The sequence below is a fragment of the Sander vitreus genome, chromosome 8, assembly GCF_031162955.1.
Source record: "Sander vitreus isolate 19-12246 chromosome 8, sanVit1, whole genome shotgun sequence".
Taxonomy (NCBI): Eukaryota; Metazoa; Chordata; class Actinopteri; order Perciformes; family Percidae; genus Sander; species Sander vitreus.
The window spans coordinates 24,445,932-24,466,827 of record NC_135862.1 but is presented as its reverse complement, the minus strand read 5'-3'; the positions used below and the strand labels follow the sequence as shown (position 1 = coordinate 24,466,827).

Sequence of the window (20,896 nt, the reverse complement as noted above, 5' to 3'; positions counted from 1 at the left end):
GTTAAGAGACACAAAGGCACTCGAAAACTTGCGTTTTAGCTAAGTGGAAGTTCGTAGAGGTAGCTGCAGCAACTCAAGTTTGCCAGCACCAATTCAGGTCGGGTTTTTTTCAATCGAAAGTACTCGCATATTTATAGCGATCAAGATTAACATAAAAATTGGCCAGAATTCTCCTTTCAAAAGTGGATTAAAGGGAGATTATTTTATCTTGGATCCAATAAAGTGGAAATCAATCAGGTCACAAGTTGTTTCTTAGTTATTGCCGGTTTATTCAAACACACGTGGAACAAAAGTGCAAAAGTATGACCCATAGTCTGCACCGACAGAATGCAGACCCAGCTTGTATAACATTTATGTAACTCCACGTGACATGGAGCAAACACTGCTGCAAGGCTGTTGACCAGGTCCAGCAGGACAACTCACATCACTTCTATCTCATCCTCTTTACATTGGCTTCCCATCCCAAGTTCAGGATTCATTTTAAGGTTCTTGTTCTGACATATAGTATAGAGCCTTGCATGGTCAGGCACCCGTGTACATCTCTGACATGCTCCATTCTTATATTACCAGTAGGTCACTGGTCTTCTGACCAGGGCTTACTGGTTGTCCCTCGTGCTTGACTAAAACAAAAGGTGGCTGTGCCTTGGAAGTGGTGAATGCCCTTCCTATTGTCATGGTTCTGTGGTGGTTTCCAAACTGTGTCTGAGCTGCAGGGACAACAGCTGTTTTTTTTATATCAGCTGACCTGATCAGAGAAGGTCAAGGTCCCATATGATAGTCTTGTGAAAATGGTATCTAGACATGCTTTGATTGGTGGAGAGGTGGGTGCAAGGCATTTACAATGACCAGCACACTAGCTCATGCTCTCCAGTTGACTCTGCAGATTTTCCTCAAATCTTTGAATAAAAGGTATTATGCACCATGCCAGTGTCCCTGATAATTTTATTGATTCTTTATCGGCACTAAAGAAAATCCCCAACAGGTCTCTGTTGAAGCTTTTTAAAGCAACTGAAGACTCACCTTTTTAAACTGGCCTTTGTTTCATGTTTGTAACTTTTTTGGGTTTTTTTTTTTTCTGTTTATTTTATTGTTTTATTGCTTGTTTCTTTTTTCGTTTCTTTGCCTCATTTGTAATAATTTTACTCTTGTGAAGCACTTTGTGACTTTGTTCTGTAAAGGTGCTACATTAAATAAACTTATTGCACGGCTTGGTTGAATTTTTGATTCTGATTGGTCAATCATGGCATTCTGCGGTCTGCTATTTCTGTATAACAGACCTTTGCTAAGTATAAAAGAGTGTTGCCACGCTTCATGTTGGGGCCCTGCATCACCCTGTCGGAAGTCTGGATCGACGGGAGTACATTTCCAGTACAACTGTCTGTCGCTCACCTTCCGCTTTCTGTGTGTTCTTAAAAAAATCCCTTCTCTTCTGGAAATAACATATTTCATGTACAAAAAATTGATAAAATAGCCTACAAATTCAGAAGATCGAGTAGGCATTTTACATTTCCTGTTCTACTAATTACAATAATACAGTCAGTTTAGACTTTTGGTCCTAATTTTGTCGATAGAAAACAATAAGTGATCTAATCAGCATTTGCTATACCCAGTTGTGTGCTATGTTATATGCCGTACACCACATGCACAATGAGATTTTCTGTATACCCACTATAAATTAAACTGATACATAACATTTATAATATTAACCAAAATACATTGTAAATTAGGGGCATATAGACCTACTTTCATTTCCTTTTATTCAGTGTCCAAAAAGTTATAAAAATGATAGGTGTAATGAGTAAAAAGTGACAAAACCTTGGTCCTAAAAACAAGAAGTGTGCTATCATTAAAAAATTTACTGGAACTGTATGAGCCTTTTAAGCTCTGTTGTCTGTTGTTGTTGTTGTGTGCATCCATGTCTTTGGCAAGTTGCTAGGAAACAGAAACAGCTTCGGTAAACATCCAGTAAGGCAGGAAACTGTATAGCTAGCTAAGATGTAGGCACCTTTGTTCTTCTTCAAACCTTTTCTTGCTTTGAACCTATACACCGCCTGAGTCACCAATGTACCACAGCATGACAAAGGCAAGAGAGAGGAGAGCAGTACCTAGTAGGTCTCCGAGGGCTGTAAGGTAGGGTATTGAGTAACTGTCGGGGTCTTTACCCCTCCGCCATAGACAGTGGACCATACAGTCTGCTAAACACAGCAAGGACAAGACCTAAGAAACAGACACAAGTGATAGTGTAAAACAATGATGTAGAGAAAAAAAAGTATGCAGAGAAAACAAATGACCACATACATGTGACTCGCCTGAATCAGGGAAGCAGACAAGAAGGCGACGGTCAAGAGAGGACTGGGCAAAGTGTTGCCTCCTTTCATCAGGTGAATAGTGAGTAAGAAGACGAGCTGACCAGGGATCACCAAAAGAAGCAGAATCTGAGCAGATCGATGGTTTGCTCCTGCCATGACAAACCTGAACATTAGATTGTGTGTGTGTGTGTGTGTGTGTGTGTGTGTGTGTGTGTGTGTGTGTGTGTGTGTGTGTGTGTGTGTGTGTGTGTGTGTGTGTGTGTGTGTGCTCTATTCAGACCAGGCATTAACATGCGTCTTTGGTTATCCGATCATAGGGGGACAGCTCTAACTACAGGCGCATTGAGACGTATTGACATCCAATCAATCAGACCACAGATATATTACAAGTGTGCCAAACATCTTGGGTGATTTGGTTTGTTTTGGAACACACCAAGGAATTGACACAGTGTGCATTGTTTTGATCTCCTCTTCCTTCATTTAATTTCTGGCAGACGAGACACGGGAAGTGCTGCCTCCCACCGGTTAAAAACAACAACGCATTTGGTCTTTACAAATGGAAATGATGTGCGTGTTTATTTGCATAAAGAGCGGGGAAGTGAGATCCGATCACAAGTGGTCACTCATGATGCATGTGGAGATGCATTTGAATGGCAGGTGTGAAGAGCTGTCTTCTTGTGATGTGTGATGGGGCAACTGCAGGGGCGTGTCTAAAGTGGTGGCACAGTTAGGCAATGTGACGAAGCTTAAAACATGGATCGCAGAGAACACACACACACACACATCCACTGCAACGTTTAAAAAAATAAATAAAACAAGTTAAGTGAATAATGAATGCCTATGTGATGACTTTATTCATGTAACATTGTGTTGTCCTATCCATGCAAAAAGTTATTCAATACAAATTATTTTCAGGCTCTTGTGCAGTGCCACTTTTCAGGTATAATCACCTGTATTAAAGGTGCACTATGAGTTCCTGCATGGTTTCAGCGCGATTTCATTTTTGTCTCAAATCGTAGGCATCTCTCCTTGATCCGCTAGCTGCCTGCCTCCTGAATACACTGTGAAAAAGCCCGGTCTTGTAAACGTCAAACAAACACTAGAGGCACAGGATAGACACCAAAATGCAACAAACCACTCCAGCCAATCACCGACAAGATGGTTGGGGGTGGGGGCTAGTGACAGTTAGTCAGTTAGTCATGACTGTTTTGTTTTGAATTTACTTGGAACGTCAACAGAAGTGACATCATGCAGGTACTCATAGTGCACCTTTAAGGCACATGCCCAATGTTTACTAAACCAATTCTTAATGCTGTATTTACTTCTAATAGGATTTTCTGATTTCCCATGGCCCTCCCCTCATTGGTTCTTGGTCCCCACTGTGCCAGCTCATTTAAAAAAATTGTAGAATCGCCTCTGGGCAACTGATTGTTTTTATTTAAATGTTTTGACCATTTGATCTTTACCTGAACCAAAGAAAGTGCGACAAGGGCTGAAGCAGCCCTTACGGTCTTCAGGAACCTCTCCAGGTGAGTAATTCAAATGCAATTCGGTTGAAATACGACTGGACTGTATGGAGACGAGGTTTCCTCCAATACCTGATTAGGAAAGAAAAGGTGGGGGCAGGGTCAGCACTTATATTTGCATGTCATGTGTGATTTCACTCAAGGGAATTCATCAGTCTTCAAACAGCTCCCTCTAGAGCCACAAAAGGATATATACAACTTTTTTTCTTCAGGTATGCAGTAGTACTCCCTGAGACCTGTAAACAGACTTTCATGTTTAAAATCGGTGGAGTTCCCCCTTAAGTTATCTTGACCTCTAAACATTCACCAGTTGGAGCTAGTTCTCCAAAGCCCTGTCTTCCTTTTCCATGACTTTAGGCACAGATATCTGATGAGCTTCCCATAAATAGATAGGACTTTTACAAACAGGTTTTACAATAGTGTTTTCAAGCCCTTTTTTTGTAAACTCTAACATAATTTTCACAGAGATACAGAACGTGTATGCATGTTTGCAATCACTAACCTTTTAAAGTCAGATATAATGTATTTTAGGGCTCTAAGAAAGTAAAGATTCTCTTGAAGTGAGGGAGTGACGTTTGGATGGATCTACTGGAGATTCCAGAGATGGTGGTGAGTAGGGTGAGGCCAGGATTGTATGGCATTAGAAAAATATAAAAACTAAACAAAATACTCGGAGACTCGACATAGCTTACGGACTCATCCATTACAATGTTTTTGTTTTTTTTAGACCTTCATCTTCACAAAAAAGTAGCCCACAAATGCACTTTTAAAAGAGGGCAATTCACCATTTATGACTGGAGCATAAACTATGATTCCTGCCAGGTTTGGATCTGACACAGTCTTGTCCAGAATAAGTCCACCAATACTAAAAGAAAGAAAAGAAAAGAAAACATAAATTCCTCCTTGTAAAAATCTGACAAGCAGTGACGGAAATGATTATTGCTTTTATAATTAGTGTTTTTAAAACTCTAGACCTTTTAATGTCAAGGAAATTAATAATTTGCCAAATGTATATACTTCAAAACTCAAACAACATCTAAATGTACAAAGTTAAAGTAGTCTAAATGCTTGTGAATGCTTTTGAAAAGGTCTGTCAAGGTGAGTACCTGCTGATGAACATGGCTGTAATGATTGGTTCCCAGCCTGTGCGGAGCAGGATGCAACTGGCTGGATGTTTGGACGAGATGACCACCCAAAGAGGAATCAGGCACAACAATAACAGAACAACCATGTACAACACATGGGGATACAGATCTGTCAGGAGAAAAAGGTCATTATGTATACCTTTATTTTCAACCAGGAATCAGTCTAAAACTGGTATGGCTGTGTTAGTTCCAGGATCATGAGTACCATCTGTTGGCCAAAAGTGAAAATGACATGCCCTCTGACGATCAGTGTATTATGTCCCACTGCTCTGATGTGTGTTACCGATTCAAATTGGCCTACCAGACCATTGTGCTGTCTTTCTCTCTCTTTACCTATAAGGGAGTAGAACCAACGACTGAAGCAGGCCAGCAAAGCAAGAGTGATGAGATCCCCAAAGCTGGCAGCCATGGGCGTGGCCACGTTGTCAGGGTTGAATCCCATCCGCTTGGCTCCAATGATCACTCCCACCATAATAATACCTAGAGAGGGTTAAAGACAATTAAGGTTCTTAATATATGAGATGACATGGGATCAGTCCTGAGGGGAAAGACCTGATAAGCTTCAACCTGAATGGAACTAGAACGACCCTAAACTCTTAATTTCAATACAATTGCTCCTCAATTTTAATTATAAAGAAAATCAAGGTGATTGAGGTGGTTGAGGCAAAAAAAAGTGGAGCCTAGAAGGAGAGGTATACCTCTTGTGCAGGCAGCCCATAATTCCTATGTATCTGCCTCTGTGGCACTGAGCTTATCAAAATCAGTCTGTGGTGAAATTGAAGAAATTGTGGTTTGATCAGAAGACATTCACACAGTGATAAACCCCAAGCAGAATGTATTTAAATGGCCTAGATGCACCTTGCCACACTCCCTGTTCATACTACAATTTCTAGAATATTTTCTATCATGGGAGCAGCTCAATTAACTAAAAAATAAGATAATTTCCTGAGACGTGCATTTTTCCAGGTATTAAGGAGTCTTGGCTAAGAAAACAGGTCAAAGAATAATGTTTAGGGAGTTTGGAAGATAAATAATTGTACTGGCATTATACAGAAACTGCAGTGAAGGATGATAGGATGTATGAAGCTGGCCCAAACAGGATTTCATAGAAACACAGGGGTCAGCACCTTTAAATGTATAATGTGTGAATATGTATGAATAATTAAGCTTAATCAATTAAGCTTAATTATTAATTCTCTGTAGTCTACCGTTAGCTAGCTATCGTAAATGTAGGCTACTTTTATAATGCCATTTTTTCCCTCTGGGCTCACCAAAACGGACGTAAAAGCATATTCAACCATTCACTGCACATGATCGCTAGTAAACATATTACACTTGCTCTGCTAGTCTATCGTTCAGGACAAGACCCTGTAGCCTGTTGGTGGGGGAAGCGGGACAGCCTCCCCAAATTGTCTGCCCTTTCAAACTCATACCTGTGTTTACAGGCCTCTTCAACACCATCTGAGAGAGTTTTCTCCTGTGCAAGATATGCCGTAAGTCAGGAGAGGTGTCGTATCTTGCCAGAGAAGGCAAATATAGTCATTTTTCTGCAAAAGAACTACTAAAGTTTGAAGCTGGTTGGCATACCAAGTCAACAACATTTATTTTGTTTTTACTTGTTAATAGTGTAACTGTTATTTGTTAAATGATTGTAGTTGTGTGTTAGGTGACTTAGGTTTACTTATTATATATTTAAGTACTTTAAAAACGTTAATATATTATTACATTTAAATAATTGTCAATTTTTAAAAAAAAAAGACCCTTTTTTCCATGACTAAGACGAGACGATGACGAGACTGCAACAATGTCAAAAACGCTGACTAAGACTAAATTAACATGCATTATTGTTGATGAAAAAAGACTAAAATGTTTTGCATAAAATAAAAACTAAGATAAAATCTCTCTTCATTTTCGTCTACAATCGTCCCTACTTTTTCATCATGAGATAGAATATTCAGCTGTTACTAGGGTTGGGTCACGAGACCCGGTGCTAATACGGCACCGGTGCCTTTAACGACTGTTATCTACCGGACCGAATAGCAATGCGGATTTCGGTGCCTCTTTTCAGTGCCACTTAAATGCCTGCGCTTCTCTCTGATGCTCCTAAATGGACGTTAGAGGCAACCGAAACATCGCCACATGTGACGCTAGTTAACACTACACTTGGCAGCAGGTAATGTTAGCCTACCGTTAGCTAGCAGCTGGATTAAACATGGTTAAAATGCTGACAGCTAGATGGTGTAGAAGTTTGTCTGTATTTCATTGTAGAGGATTCCAATACCGGGACGTACGGCAGTCTGTAGTCAGAGCCGTTGTCTGAAAAACAACACAGATGTTGCGTTCACTTGAAACTCGCCTCGCCAGCCTCGTGCTGCATTCAAAGTTATTGTAAAATACCCTTTTCCCATCCAATGGTTGTTTTTGTCGTTTAACAGGAATTTACTGGTGAAATAAAGAAGAGGCTCGATATTTGGTCGCATTTTACGTACAATGATATTGACAAAAAATCATCAAATCAATGTCATAACTATTTGACTGAAATGGTTATCAGAAATAATCTCAGAAATAATTTATTTAAAAAAAGACTAAAATGTTTTGACTAAAACTTGATTAAGATATATTGAGTTTTCTTTTCTTTTGACTAAAACTAGACTAAAATGACGAGACTTTTAGTCGACTAAAACTTGACTAAGATACCTTGAGTTCTCTTTTGACTATAACTAGACTAAAATGACGAGACTCAAATCAAGCATTATCTCCCATAAAAAACCTTGTCCTTGGATTGATGAAGCAATCCAGAGTTTTAGGAGAAATTGTCTTTGGAAATCTTCTAAGCTTGAGGTTCATAGGCTTCACCTTAAGGCCCGTTCTGTGTGTTCTGTGCCATCGTCCGTCCGAGGGGCCATCGTCCTTCATTTTGGCCAATTTGACATGTATAATCGGCGGGACGGGCACTGCCGGCAGTAGGACTCAAATGACCCATCTGATTGGTGGAGTGCTAACCCGGAAACGGGGAGCGGAATGAGTGTGACTAGAGTCTCTCAAAATCTGACAAAAATCTTTTAAACTGACCTTTCTTGATCTGAAATGAAGACAGATTCAGCAACTGCATGGCCTATTTCTCGCTTAAAATGTTTTCAGAAACACGTTTCGGTGAACTATTTTAGTACAATATGAGATCGTATTCTGAACAAGCCGCCATGACAGTCTGTCTTTGAATTTCTGGAGAAACAAGACACACGTGACGAGTTCATCCAATCAGCTGCTGGTTTTCATTTTTGGGTGACAATACAGATTAGCGCCGCCTGCTGTTATGGAGACGTATTACGTCTCGTCTCTTTGGTGTGTTCCGAGGCATTTTTTTGACCAACTCAGGGAGATTGATCAGTCCAACTGCCTTTTCTGCAGCTTTAAAGAACTAAGGGTTACTTTAAACGAAATGCTGACAAAGGCGAGAACTTGCTTCTTTTCTCATCTTATATCCTTGAATAAACATAATCCCAAAATCTTATTTGACACCATTAATGCAATAGTTTCTCCCTCTGGCCCTCAAGCAACTGTGTCATCTAAATCATGCAGTAATTAATTCCTGCACTTCTTTGTAAATAAGATCAGAGATGTTAGGGCAAACCTCTCACCATCACTTTCTCAGAACTCTGCCTGTGACTTGTCTCCCGCTCATTCTTGGTCCACTTTTAAACCTGTGACATTACATGATATAACCTCTCTGCTACATACATTGAAACCCTCATCTTGTCCTATGGATGTTGTCCCTACTATGCTATTTGTACAAGCTTTTGACTCAATTGGCCCTTGTATTGTTGAGCTGCATGCTGTTGTTAAGCCTGTACTTAAAAAGCCCAGTTGGATCCACTACAACCTAAGAGCTACAGGCCAATATCCAAACTTCCATTTATGTCAAAAATTCTAGAAAAAGTTGTAGCAGAGCAACTCACCCTTTTCCTAGAGAATCACAAGTTTGACAAATTCCAGTCTGGTTTCCGTAAAAAGCATTCTACAGAAACTGCACTACTTAAAGTTTCTAGTGATATTATGACGTCTGCTGACTCTAAGGAATATATAGTTTTGGTCCTATTGGACCTTTCATCTGCTTTTGACACTATTGATCATAATATTATGATAAATAGGCTTTGTAATCTGGTTAGAATGTCTGGATCAGTTTTAAAATGGTTTTCATCCTACCTTTCTGGTAGAAGTTTTAGTGTTTATGTGAATCAGATCATGTCTGAAACTGCAGTGTTGTCGTGTGGGGTACCTCAGGGTTCTGTCTTGGGACCCATTCTGTTCCTTTTGTACATATTTCCTCCAAGACAGATAATTAGTCAATTTAGTGACATATCTTACCATCTGTATGCGGATGATATTCAACTGTACTGCTCGTTTAAGGAAACTGAGTTCTATAAACTGTCTTCTTTAATTAACTGCTTGACTAGTATCAAACAGTGGTTATGTGAGAACTTTTTTGCTTCTGAACTCAGATAAAACAGAAACACTAATTGTCGCTCCTGACAGTAGAATTCCTCAGATAAAGCAGCATATTGGTGACTTAGGAGCTTAGGTGCTGTTTTTGATTCAGCCATGTCCTTGAAGCACCACTAAACAATTAGTTAGAAACTGTTTCTTCCAAATGAGGAATATTTCCAAATTAAGAACACTAGTGTCAAAGGGTGAGTTGGAGATGATCATTCATGCTTTCATTTCCTCTCGCTTCGATTACTGCAACAGTCTTTTTACCTGTTTGTTTGAGTAAGAAGGAGCTTTACCGTCTCCAGGCTGTTCAGAACTCTGCTGCAAGGCTTTTAACTCACATTAACAAAAGAGCACACATCACACCTGTTTTAGCGGCACTTCACTGGTTACCAGTCCAGTATAGAATTCAATTTAAAATCCTGGTCCTTACTTTTAGAGTCCTGCACGGTCAAGTTCCTCCCTACATCTCTGACTTGATACAGCTTCATACTCCCACCCGTAGTCTGAGGTCATTAGGTGCAGAGGCTATTAGTGGTTCCCCGCACTCATTTTAAAAGTCCTATGGCATATGTTGAAGTGGATCTGCTGGTGATTTGGGTTCTTGGAACAGTGGGAAATGTTGTCCCAAACTGTCTCCCAATTAATTCCGTTCCCCTCTGGGCTCAGCTCTCGCTCCCATTTCTTTACTATCGGGAGTTCTCCTACGGATACTTGCATTAGTTTAGCATAAATCCTGGACACTAATCCTCTCACAGGAGAATCAACAAGCCATTTAATGATTGGGTGCATCTCCAGACTGTTCCCCCATGGTACTCCATAACATTTTAGGGCTGATCTTAAGCGAAGATAAAGGTTAGAAGGATGTCCTAGGGACCTCAAAGCTAGCGCTCAGGTCTTCAAAACTTAACGTACCTTCATCATTCATTCATTTGACTGGAGTTTAACTATGCTTCTCCTGTTCAAAGCTGTAGCGATAACGCAATAATCCTTTTTTGTGAATTTGTATTCTTCGACAAGGTGGAGACCTCGAGTACTGTACCTTATGCACATAATGCTACCAAGCTGATGTTTGTACCGATACTGTTCTGGTATTGGACTGATCTGTTGTTTGGGGAGTTGGGGACACTGGAAACCCATGTGGATATGTAGATGATACACCGCTGTGCAATGGACACTCAGACACTTAATCGGGGATTTCAGGTCAGGGGACTCAGATTTGATCGATGGTTACGTGATATCCTATTCTGCCTCTTTTATATGTGTGTGTGTGTGTGTGTGTGTGTGTGTGTTGTGTCGTTTGTGTCCTCGCCCCTTTTTCCTCTTTCCTGCCCCCCCCCCCTTACATCCCCCCTTACCCCCACCAGCTCACTGCTGCCAGCTCCTTCGCACTGCCCTCTCTCCTCCCGGTGCCGGACTCCGCTTCTAGCCGTTACACGGCTAAAAAGGGGCTGGATTGGCCACATTTTTCACTCAAGATTTAATAATAGGGCCAGGGGCACTGCCATCATGAGTCGCAAAAACGTTATGTTTGAAAAACAGTGTCGGACCCTGATGGCCGCTTTGCTGTTACAGGTTTAACTCCTCTCTACTAGCGGAGGATCACTACAAGTAATTCCTTCACTCTCAAATCACTCTATTTTTTGAGCTGAATGATCTGTCGGACACAAACAGAGGCGTACTATGGAAGGCTTCTAAAGCCTATATCAGAGGACATCTTATCTCCTTTGTTTCTAATTTAAAAAGAGTCAAAATGTCCTGAACGGCGGACTTACTACGGAAAATTAAGGACATCGATGACAAACACGCGGTTGGCCCAGACTCTACTCTTTACAGAGAACGTCTTAGGCTGTGTCCTAATTGCAGGAGTGGAGTCTGGTGTGCGAGTGTCAGGGTTCCAGCTGCATCTCATCTACCACAATCAACCTCTGCTTCATATACCCGGTCATTCCTCCACTCTGCGACAGATCATATTCAAGACGACCACAGTTAGTCTTGCTCATGACAGACCTTGCTACCGGTTTGCTATTTGTGGATTTATATTATAAACCTGTTAACTCACACTCTGGCTCTGCGTTTATGTCTGCATGTGGGTTCTGCTCTTGAGTCAAACGTAACAGTGTGATGCACCTGTCTAAGGACAGTGGTTCAAGGCGACGGCAGGTTATGTTCTTACCTTGCAGCAAAGAAGCCACGAAGGCAGTAGAAACACTGGTTGAAACCAGGAGCATCACATGGTGTAAGGGCATCTTTCCTTCTGCCATCCAGCCCAACACAGTCGCCATCAAAGAGGCTAACAGGCCAAGCACTGTGGCTTGTAGCTGTAAAATGAGGGTGGTAGCAAGAAAGATTCACAAATCATGGTAGATTGCAACAAAATTGTGCAGACAAACAGGTAATAATACAGAAATGGTTATTTGTAAGATAAAATACACAGTTACTGTAAAATACACAATAATCCTAAATGAAAATAATGTACAGTACCTGCTTAAGCGCCAGGTTCCCAACAATCAGCATCCACTTTTCTCTGGCATGTTCCATTTTTCCTGCATTCACCTGACATCAGATTTGTATGGACTCATTAAAAGTAAAACATTTGAACATCTACATTTCCATGACAACTGGGCCCATTTAATTTGCTGATGATGATCATGTGATATGATTGAAAGCTTCAGAACAGCTACTAAATGGATCTTGATGTGATTTTTTTTTGGCCAACTTTCCAAAGTCAAGAATAAACAGAACCTCAACAGATAAATATTGTTCATAATTTTACCACACCAGCTAACACAAAATCGTTAATCCATCATAAATATAATCCTTAATAGAAACAAAGTGTTAGATTGTGTCCATTATAGAAGAACGCTAACTTCTTGGCTTTGTAAATTTGACTCTATACATTATGAGTATGTCAGATATTCAACGCAAGCCCAAAACTGATCCTGGACTGAGAAACATTTTACACAATGCTTTGGAAAAAAGCCATAAACCATGATTTTTTTTATTGAACAAGCATTTAAACATAAAGTAAAAAATGAAACCATTTAAATTTATTGTATGTATACAGTTACGCAAGAATGTCGGGAAGGGGTGGGGGGTTTGGAATCATAAAAAGGCATAGTTAACTGTATTCGCTATGCTATTTGAACTGTTTCTATGCTGCCTGAAACAATAAAAAGATTATAAAAGAAATAAATAAAAAATTGAAGCTGCAAGCAGCATTGGACGGGCCCTGGCACCTCCTTGCACGTCGGGGTTACTGGCGGACGCCACTCCTTGCGGCCGTGCATTTGCACGGCACTCAGACACTTTACATTGTCACCAATGAAAAGGGAACTCTCTGGTGAGTTCAATATCTCACACAAGACTCTATGTCATACAGTTCTATAGCTTTTAAAGGGGGCGTGGCTAAAGCATAGGGGGCGGGCCAAACCATGACCAATAAAAAATGGAACTCTCTGCTGAGTTCAATGAGACCTCACACAATAGTGTACATCAAACAGGGTCATAGGTTATGAAAGGGGGGTGGCTTAAGCATAGGGGGCGGGCAAAACCATGACCAATGACAAAGGAACTCTCTGCTGAGTTCAATGACACCTCACACAAGACTCTACCTTAAACGGTTCAAAAGCCATAAAAGGGGGCGTTGTCTGAGTACATGGGCGTGGTTAGAAGTATAGGGGCTGGCTCAGTATCACATGTAGACCACACATTATAAGTTTCATGTAAATCAGATGATGTTTGTTATATAAGTTTGATTCCCTGTTGCCAGCGGGGGGCGCTATGACCAAAAGTCAATATTGGCCTGTAGATGTCCTAAGGCCTGGACGCGGAAATTTTGGGCAAACTGGACAATGTACACTCAAGTTACAACTTCAGTGCTTACAAACGGCATCATCTCCCTCCCATTTGAACTGGAAAGAGGCACGAGGCAGGGAGACCCACTCTCTCCTCTTTGTTTTGCAAATGTCATAAATTGATGATGGATGCAGACGATATCCTTTTGTTTGTCACAGATCCCGAACATTCTCTTGCATCACTATTTAAAATTATTGACAAGTTCTCATCCATTTCGGGTTATAAAGTCAACTGGACAAAATCTGAGGCTCTTCCTCTCACACCATATTGTCCCAAATCCCTCTTCCGGTCGGGCACTTTTGCCTGGCCTAAGAAAGGCATTAAATATTTCGGTTTAACATTCCCCTCCATATTGATGGATCTGAACAAAACAAATTTTGAGCCCCTACTGGACAAACTGCGGGCTGATATAGAGTGGTGGTCTCCATTGTATCTCTCTATGTGGGGCAAGGCAAACATCATTAAAATGATTTGTGCTCCGAAATTCAGCTACTTGCTACAGGCTCTCCCAGTCCAAATTCCTTTGCGCTATTTCAAACAATTTTATCAACTTTGTAATACATTTTTATGGAATAACAAACGCCCCAGGATGAACCTGCGGAAGCTGCACAGGCCAGTGGACAGAGGAGGATTAGGCGTGCCCAACTTGCCCTTTTACCATTATGCGTTCACCATTAGGCATATGGCACAGTGGTCTTTGCCCCCGGAGAGAGCCCCTCCCGTGGTTTCACCTCGAAAGCGCGGTGTCCTCCCCTCTCACACACATAGCATACATCACAGCTAAATTAGCCCAACAGAATCAGTCACATCCCATTTTGTCCCACATTCAGTGGGTCTGGAACAGAGTAGCTAAGATCTTTAAATTTGATCCGTATCTGCACCAGTCTGCCGGGATCTGGCACAATCCCAAGCTCTGTATAAATAAATCTCCCTTCCTTTGGAAGCTCTGGTTGCAAAAAGGGATTAGGGTGCTCGGAGACTTGTACCATGATGGGACATTAAAATCTTTTGAGGCACTTAGACAGGAATTTGACTTACCACGTAATCAACAATGGAAGTATTTTCAGTTAAGACACCTCCTGGTGCAGGTCTTCGGCTCCCCTTCATTAGTCCCACCGAGCGGTGACATGTTAGAGAAGGTCCTAACAACTTTTGGGCGCGGCCATGAAGCCTCGGCTTACTACGTTATGTTCCTTACAACCTCGGACTCTAATATATTGTCCCTTAAAATTACATGGGAAACTGACCTAAAGGTGTCATTCACAGATGCTGAATGGGGCAGAATTCTTAGAAATGGGAAAAAAATGTCAAGGGAACTGCGAACACGACTTATCCAATTCAAAATACTGAATAGAATCTATTGGACACCATCCAGGCTGCATAAGTTTGGTTTGGTTGATAACTCGGAATGCTGGAGGTGTCGGGACAAAAATGGTACCCTAGTACACATGCTCTGGAGTTGCCCAAAAATTCTGGCATTTTTTTCTTCCCTACATACAATCGTAGAGAAAATTGTCAACCAGAATATCCCGTTCACCCCTAGTCTGTTTATTTTGGGGGACCCCTCTGCATTAAGTGACCTGACCCCTCCACTCTCTAACTGGACCCAGACTGTCCTCAAATTAGGCCGGAAACTTCTGGTCAAAGAATGGAAAGCCCCCTCTGCACCAGCACTGGATTTGTGGCACGCCGCTCTGGGTCAACCGGCTGCCCTTGAACAACTGTCCTATAGGTTGCTTGACAAAGTGGAGGAGTACAACTTGAAATGGGGGAAGTATCACTCGTACACTTTGGACATTTAATGCCGTTCCGGCTCATAAACATAGCATTTAACTAGAAAACATGACTGATGGATATATTTTGATAGAACACTGTACCTATATATAGGCAAGGTTGTAAACTCAAGGGTCTGTGCATCACTGTCTCTTTTTCCTTTTTTTTCCCTTTTTTATCATTTTCTATAATATATTTATAGTTTAGTTTTTGTCTATGGTCGCACTATGTCTTCCTTTCATTCTATTTTGTTGTATGTGTACTGCTTCTTTTTTCTGATGGCTATGTGTGTGTGTTTAAATTTTCTGAAAAACCAATAAACTGTTAATCATAAAAAAGTTACTTTGTTAACTTTTCATCATTAAGGTCTTGAGATGGCACAAAACAAATTTGAAGTCGATCGGATGAAATCTCTAGGAGGAGTTTGTTAAAGTATAGCACCTTGACTTTTAGGCCTTCTTCCTGTTGCCACTAAAGGGGCGCTATAACTTTCAGTCAATATCGGCCTGTAGATGTCCTCAGGGTTGGACTCTTATGAATCCTTAAAAGTTTCGAGCCAATTGGTCAATGTACACCCAAGTTACACCCACTTCCTGTTTCAATGGCGAAACGCACAAAATGGCCGCCCCGTCACAGCTAGGCCCTATGACAAAAACTTGCAGTGTGTCTCAAATCGTGCACTTCTGTACTTATACTAGCTATTTGAGTACACTCAAAGTGTCACTCGTCGAAGTGTGGTCAATGCAGTGCACTACGATTACAAAAGTTGAGTATGGATCGATGGACACTTTCCACACTCAACGGTCGCCATCTTGGCTATGTAGCGGAAGGGGCGGAGCTAACAAAAGGTGAAAAACTTTCGATAATGGCGGCCAAATACGCGACAGCGAGACCCACGGAGTATTACAAATGTAAGTTGAACATTAGTGTTTTTGCTATACTTGTATAACATATAAGCCACCTGTTTATGTATATTTGGTTAATTTTGCAGCCGGTGATGATTTTTGTACCGCGAATTATAACGTTTATTTGTACCGTAATTTGACGTGCTATCAAGCTAGCTTTAGCTAACCTTAGTTATAGTACGTTAATGTATGCTATGTTATATCGTAATAACAGTGCTGTTTCTGTCCTGATCTGATTATATAATTGTTAGGGACACGGACGTGGCAGCCGTCAATGCTGCCAACTTGAGGGAAGTCCTCCCTTGCTGGAAGGCGAACGACCTGGGGGAGGAGAGAGAGGATTTCCCTGCTGGTCTTGTGGACAGCACGGTGCACAGTGGCCCGGGGCATAGCAAAGACTCTGGCTAAACCACTGGTTAAGCCAAAAGAGGAAGACAAGGGCCTCGATGACGGGTCCCCAGCCATGGTCACACGCCGTGCCAAGGATGTTCCGTTAAAGGATCCCCCTGGAGAGTCTGAAGTCCACCCTCATCACTTTCCCCATCAAAATACAGGGCCAGCAATGAATAAATAAAAAATAGGATCTATTTAAATGTCTATTGGGTTGCCTCTGCTTTCAATCTTGTATTGTCACTGTAATTAATAGCTATTGCAATAAACACCCTTATGTATAATATGACTATTTTCTATGTTAACTTTATGTCAGTTGGACACCATTTGAATTGCTCCAATTTTGCTAAAATAACTCAAAATGGCCATTTTTGGTTATTTTTTACAATGAATTAAGAGCAAAAGTATGAATATCATTACCGGTAAGTTTACGGTTGCATACAACAGAGGGCAAAAACAAGCAACAATAAAAACAATCACATTCATTTTGATGAACAAAGCAGAAATGTATTTTTCACGAGTGACAACAGGTGTTTCACAACACAATTTCACAGAAGAAGAAGAAGGAGGACTGAGATGTTGTGATTGTCATTTCCGGAAAGTACATAAGGCAGTGCGCGATTTGAGACAACACTCCCCCGTCAAATTTTACGCACTATGCAAGTAAGTACGTAGTGTACGAAGTGCACTTCAGTTAGTGCACTAAGGGAAGTGCGTGATTTGAGACACACTGTCAATCTTTTACTAACTTTTCATCTTTAAGGTCTTAAGATGGTACAGACCAAATTTGAAGTCAATTGGATGAAATCTCTAGGAGGAGTTCGTTAAAAGTACGACGTGAAAATGGCCAAAATCACACTAATTTCGAACTTTCAATTCAAAATGGCAGATTTCCTGTTGTGTTAAGGGTATAGCTCCAATGAGTTTTTTTTTGTACGTCTTGACATGCTACATATGTGTACCACGTTTCGTTAGTCTACAATAAACGTACTGCAGAGGCTCAATTTTTTAAGTTTTGTAGGGGGCGCTAGTGAGGCATTTTTTCACGCCTATCTACGAAACCCTTAAAAGTATAAAAGTTTTTAGTAAATGTATTTAAAATACGAGAAAATAGTGCATTTGTTGAAACAATTTTTAGCCGCGGATTAATCCACACTTTAAACCCTATAGGAGCATTAACAGCACCAGAACGGGATTGACTCTAAATAAACTACAGTGCCCATTTTCATCGTAATAAAGTCTTACACTGTGGCTCATCAATGTGTTTTTTGAACAATGACATAGAGGAATACGCTATATCAGGTTTTGGCATGTTAATGAACGATAATTATGATCATATTTGATCATTATATGTTCTCCTGTTCCAGGAAAACATAATTTTAGATTATTTGAATTGTTGGACTATTGTTAGCATCAATTTGTTACTGCAAGTTAATCTGCAGCTGTGGTCTTCACAGCTCTGTGAAGAGTTTCACACGAGGACAGAAAACCCATAATGCAATGTGGAAAAAATATAATTAGAGGTCGTTGCCCTGTCAATCCATTTTTATGCAATTCACTTTCACTCCAACTCGGTTGCCTATCTCTGTCTCTGTTTCACTGCATGTGCTATTTTATACTGTGTGTAATGTTCTAAACTTATCTCAAGTATGATCTCACTAATTGTGTACAAACCATAAATAGAATAATGAAATAAGGACACTTTTTGTGTACATCAATGTATGTGTGTGATTGGATTAAATTCTTGTGTACACATCGGTGTGTGTGTGTGTGTGTGTGTGTGTGTGTGTGTGTGTGTGTGTGTGTGTGTGTGTGTGTGTGTAGGGTTTTCCCTGCCATTATAAGGTTTAGGCACAGCACCCAAGCCGTTTTGGGTATACCACCTAAGCCGAATGAATGTAACTAAAAGACTTTTCTCAGATCTAATGATTATAGTTGGACTTCTTTAACAACTTTTGTCTTCAAGCTTTTTGAGTGTTTTTGATTTATTATCTGCTCTAGCTTTTCTAACGTTTTAGACACAGATATGGTGATAATAACAGTCCAAAGGGACTACCACAAAGGAACACAACACAACTGCAAAGAGAAGACAAATGACCACAGAGATCCAAAACAACCTTAAAGAAAACAAAATGACCAAAATGAGACACAACAGGACTACAAAGAGACAATATCCAACAAAGAGACACAAATTGTATGGGGAAATTGCTTTTTTAAATTAAAAACGTAACTTAACTTTACTTGAGGAAGGACACCTAAACCCCCCGCCAAATACGTGCACCTAAGTCCTCCACAAAGCTAGGAAAAACACGTGTGTGTGTGCGTGTGTGTATGTGTGTGTGTGTGTGTGTGTGTGTGTGGGGGGGGGGAGGGGTTAACATGCACACACTCACAGCAGTCGAGAGTCTCGAGGCCAGAGTCATTTCCAGGTTTCCCTTCATTCCTAATATTGCAGTCACCAGGATGAAGATCTCTGGTACTTCCTGGAAGACGTCCCAGTTCTGCCAATACAATCGGACACTTAATATAGAAGATGAACCACCAGTCAAAACTAACACAACAAACACACAATAAATCATCTTTGTTTTCAGCCAAGGTGATGTTCACTTAAAATAAACACCACAACTTTACAATTCAAATTAGTTGTTGTTATTTTAATAACTTCCATGTTTCAACTCTCTTCATCACTTTACTTCCGTGTTTTCCCGATCTCCTTGATTCAGCTTTCAGGCATTTGGAATGACAAGAAATGATAACCTCACTAAACTGTAAACCATTTATTTGTCCTCCTTGTCTTTACTTTGTTTCCTCACCTGAACCACTTCAAGCAGCACCCCAGCAGACACCGTCCCGAGCCCAGCCAGAAGAAATGGTACCAGGATCTGAAGCACCATGGAACAGACTGACTCAGCAGGTGCACCAGAGCCACCTGCATCCTTTGCTCTCACAGATCCATTAAACCTTGAGCTACCATAGAGTTGAGTCGGGAGCAGATAGTCCGTCTCAGTGTAATCCTGTGGCTCATAATGGAGACCGGTGTTGACTGGTGAAATATTCCCATTAGAGCTAAAATGTTGGGGACTTCCAGAGTGTTGAGATGAAGACAGGTTGGATCCGTACTGTTGGCTGGTGCCTCTGCCCACAGAGCCACTTGGCATATCTTGTGACTCTGGGACAACCATGGTGTAAAGCTGGCAGGATTATTATTATTCCCCCTGCTACGGGCTCCTGAGAAACAGAGGCGCCTACACTGGTCACAAACAGTTGGCCTAAAAGAAAAATGAGCAACGGCAAAAAGAAATAAAACAATAGCAATAAAGAATTGGTGGATGCATAATAGTAAAACAATACAAAAAGAAGAAAAGTAAAGTCAAAAACGCAGCATGTAGTTATACAGTCTTGTGTCACGCAAGTACTGTGATATTATATGACTTATTTCCCTTCCATGAAAAATCAAGTGTGTGACTGGCATGTGGAACGCTTGGCTGTCACAGAGGCTGTCTCAGAGTCATCTGATGGCACAGATTGCCTGCATTATCATTCTTCATGCCTGTTCCCATCAGCAACACTGAGGCTGTATTGTCTGACTTGGACAATGCTCTTCATTTGGAAGTCCTAAGAAATGGGCTTCCAGCAGCTGAAGTTATCAAGGTTAACAACAGCCGAGCTTATCGAGTTGTGAGTGAGGAATTGTACAAAATGTATGACTTCTTTTTTATACCCAATCTGCAAAAATTGGCATATCAACAAACATACTTGTCAACGATGTATCAATAATAATCTGAATAGTCTGCTTTATCCCGCTGAAAAAGCTTTAAAAAAAGTAGTGTTTATATAAATTATAGGTTAAACTGCAGTTAGTAAGTTTGATGGAAATACATCATTTCATCATGTTAAATATTCATAGTCAAGCAACTTCTAATCATCAAAGCCAAAAACGTATTAAATCATCATGCTTAATTTTATAATAAGTAATGTACCCATAGAACTGCAGATGCACAAGAGTATCTAAAGAAAAGTGGTACATCAAACAAACACTGTATAATATATAAAAGGATTTCTTCTGTTAAGCTGTAATCATCTCCAAGATCGGGATCAAAGGGTTAAGGAGAAAAAAGAAAAAGTTTTAATTCTCATTTAAAAATCACTTTGTAATGCTTAGTTTCTCTTGGAGTGTCTCGGTCTCTCCAGCATCTCTGCTAATACAGATACTGCTACAAATAATGTGTCAAAATGTGTATTTGTATGTATTTCAATTTGAAAGTCTGATCAACATTTGGTATATAGTTAGGAGTAGAATCCTTACCCTTCATGGGAAACCGTAGAAAAAGAAGCAGCATCTATTCTCACACTGCACTGCTAACCGTAATTCTTCCTTGTGGCCTCTGTCGTCCTCTGAATCGTGTGCCGCTGAGTCTTCAGTGTGACATTACCCTAACTCTCCCCTACACACACACACGCACACGCACACGCACAGACACACACACACACACACGTGTGTG

The 20,896-nt window shown here is 40.7% G+C and overlaps 1 protein-coding gene across 1 annotated transcript; it reads right to left on the bottom strand.

Annotated features, from left to right (window-relative positions):
- Nucleotides 1–1,641: 1,641 nt before the first annotated feature.
- On the bottom strand, nt 1,642–19,644 carry LOC144521576 (solute carrier family 41 member 2-like). The gene is made up of 10 exons (XM_078256132.1): nt 19,208–19,644; nt 18,788–18,895; nt 11,953–12,024; nt 11,645–11,789; nt 5,314–5,460; nt 4,942–5,089; nt 4,621–4,700; nt 3,776–3,907; nt 2,310–2,458; nt 1,642–2,217 (listed from the first exon to the last, which is right to left on the bottom strand). The coding sequence occupies exons 1-10, from the start codon at nt 19,574–19,576 to the stop codon at nt 2,041–2,043; spliced, it is 1,527 nt and encodes a 508-aa protein (XP_078112258.1). The 5' UTR covers nt 19,577–19,644; the 3' UTR covers nt 1,642–2,040.
- Nucleotides 19,645–20,896: the final 1,252 nt, after the last annotated feature.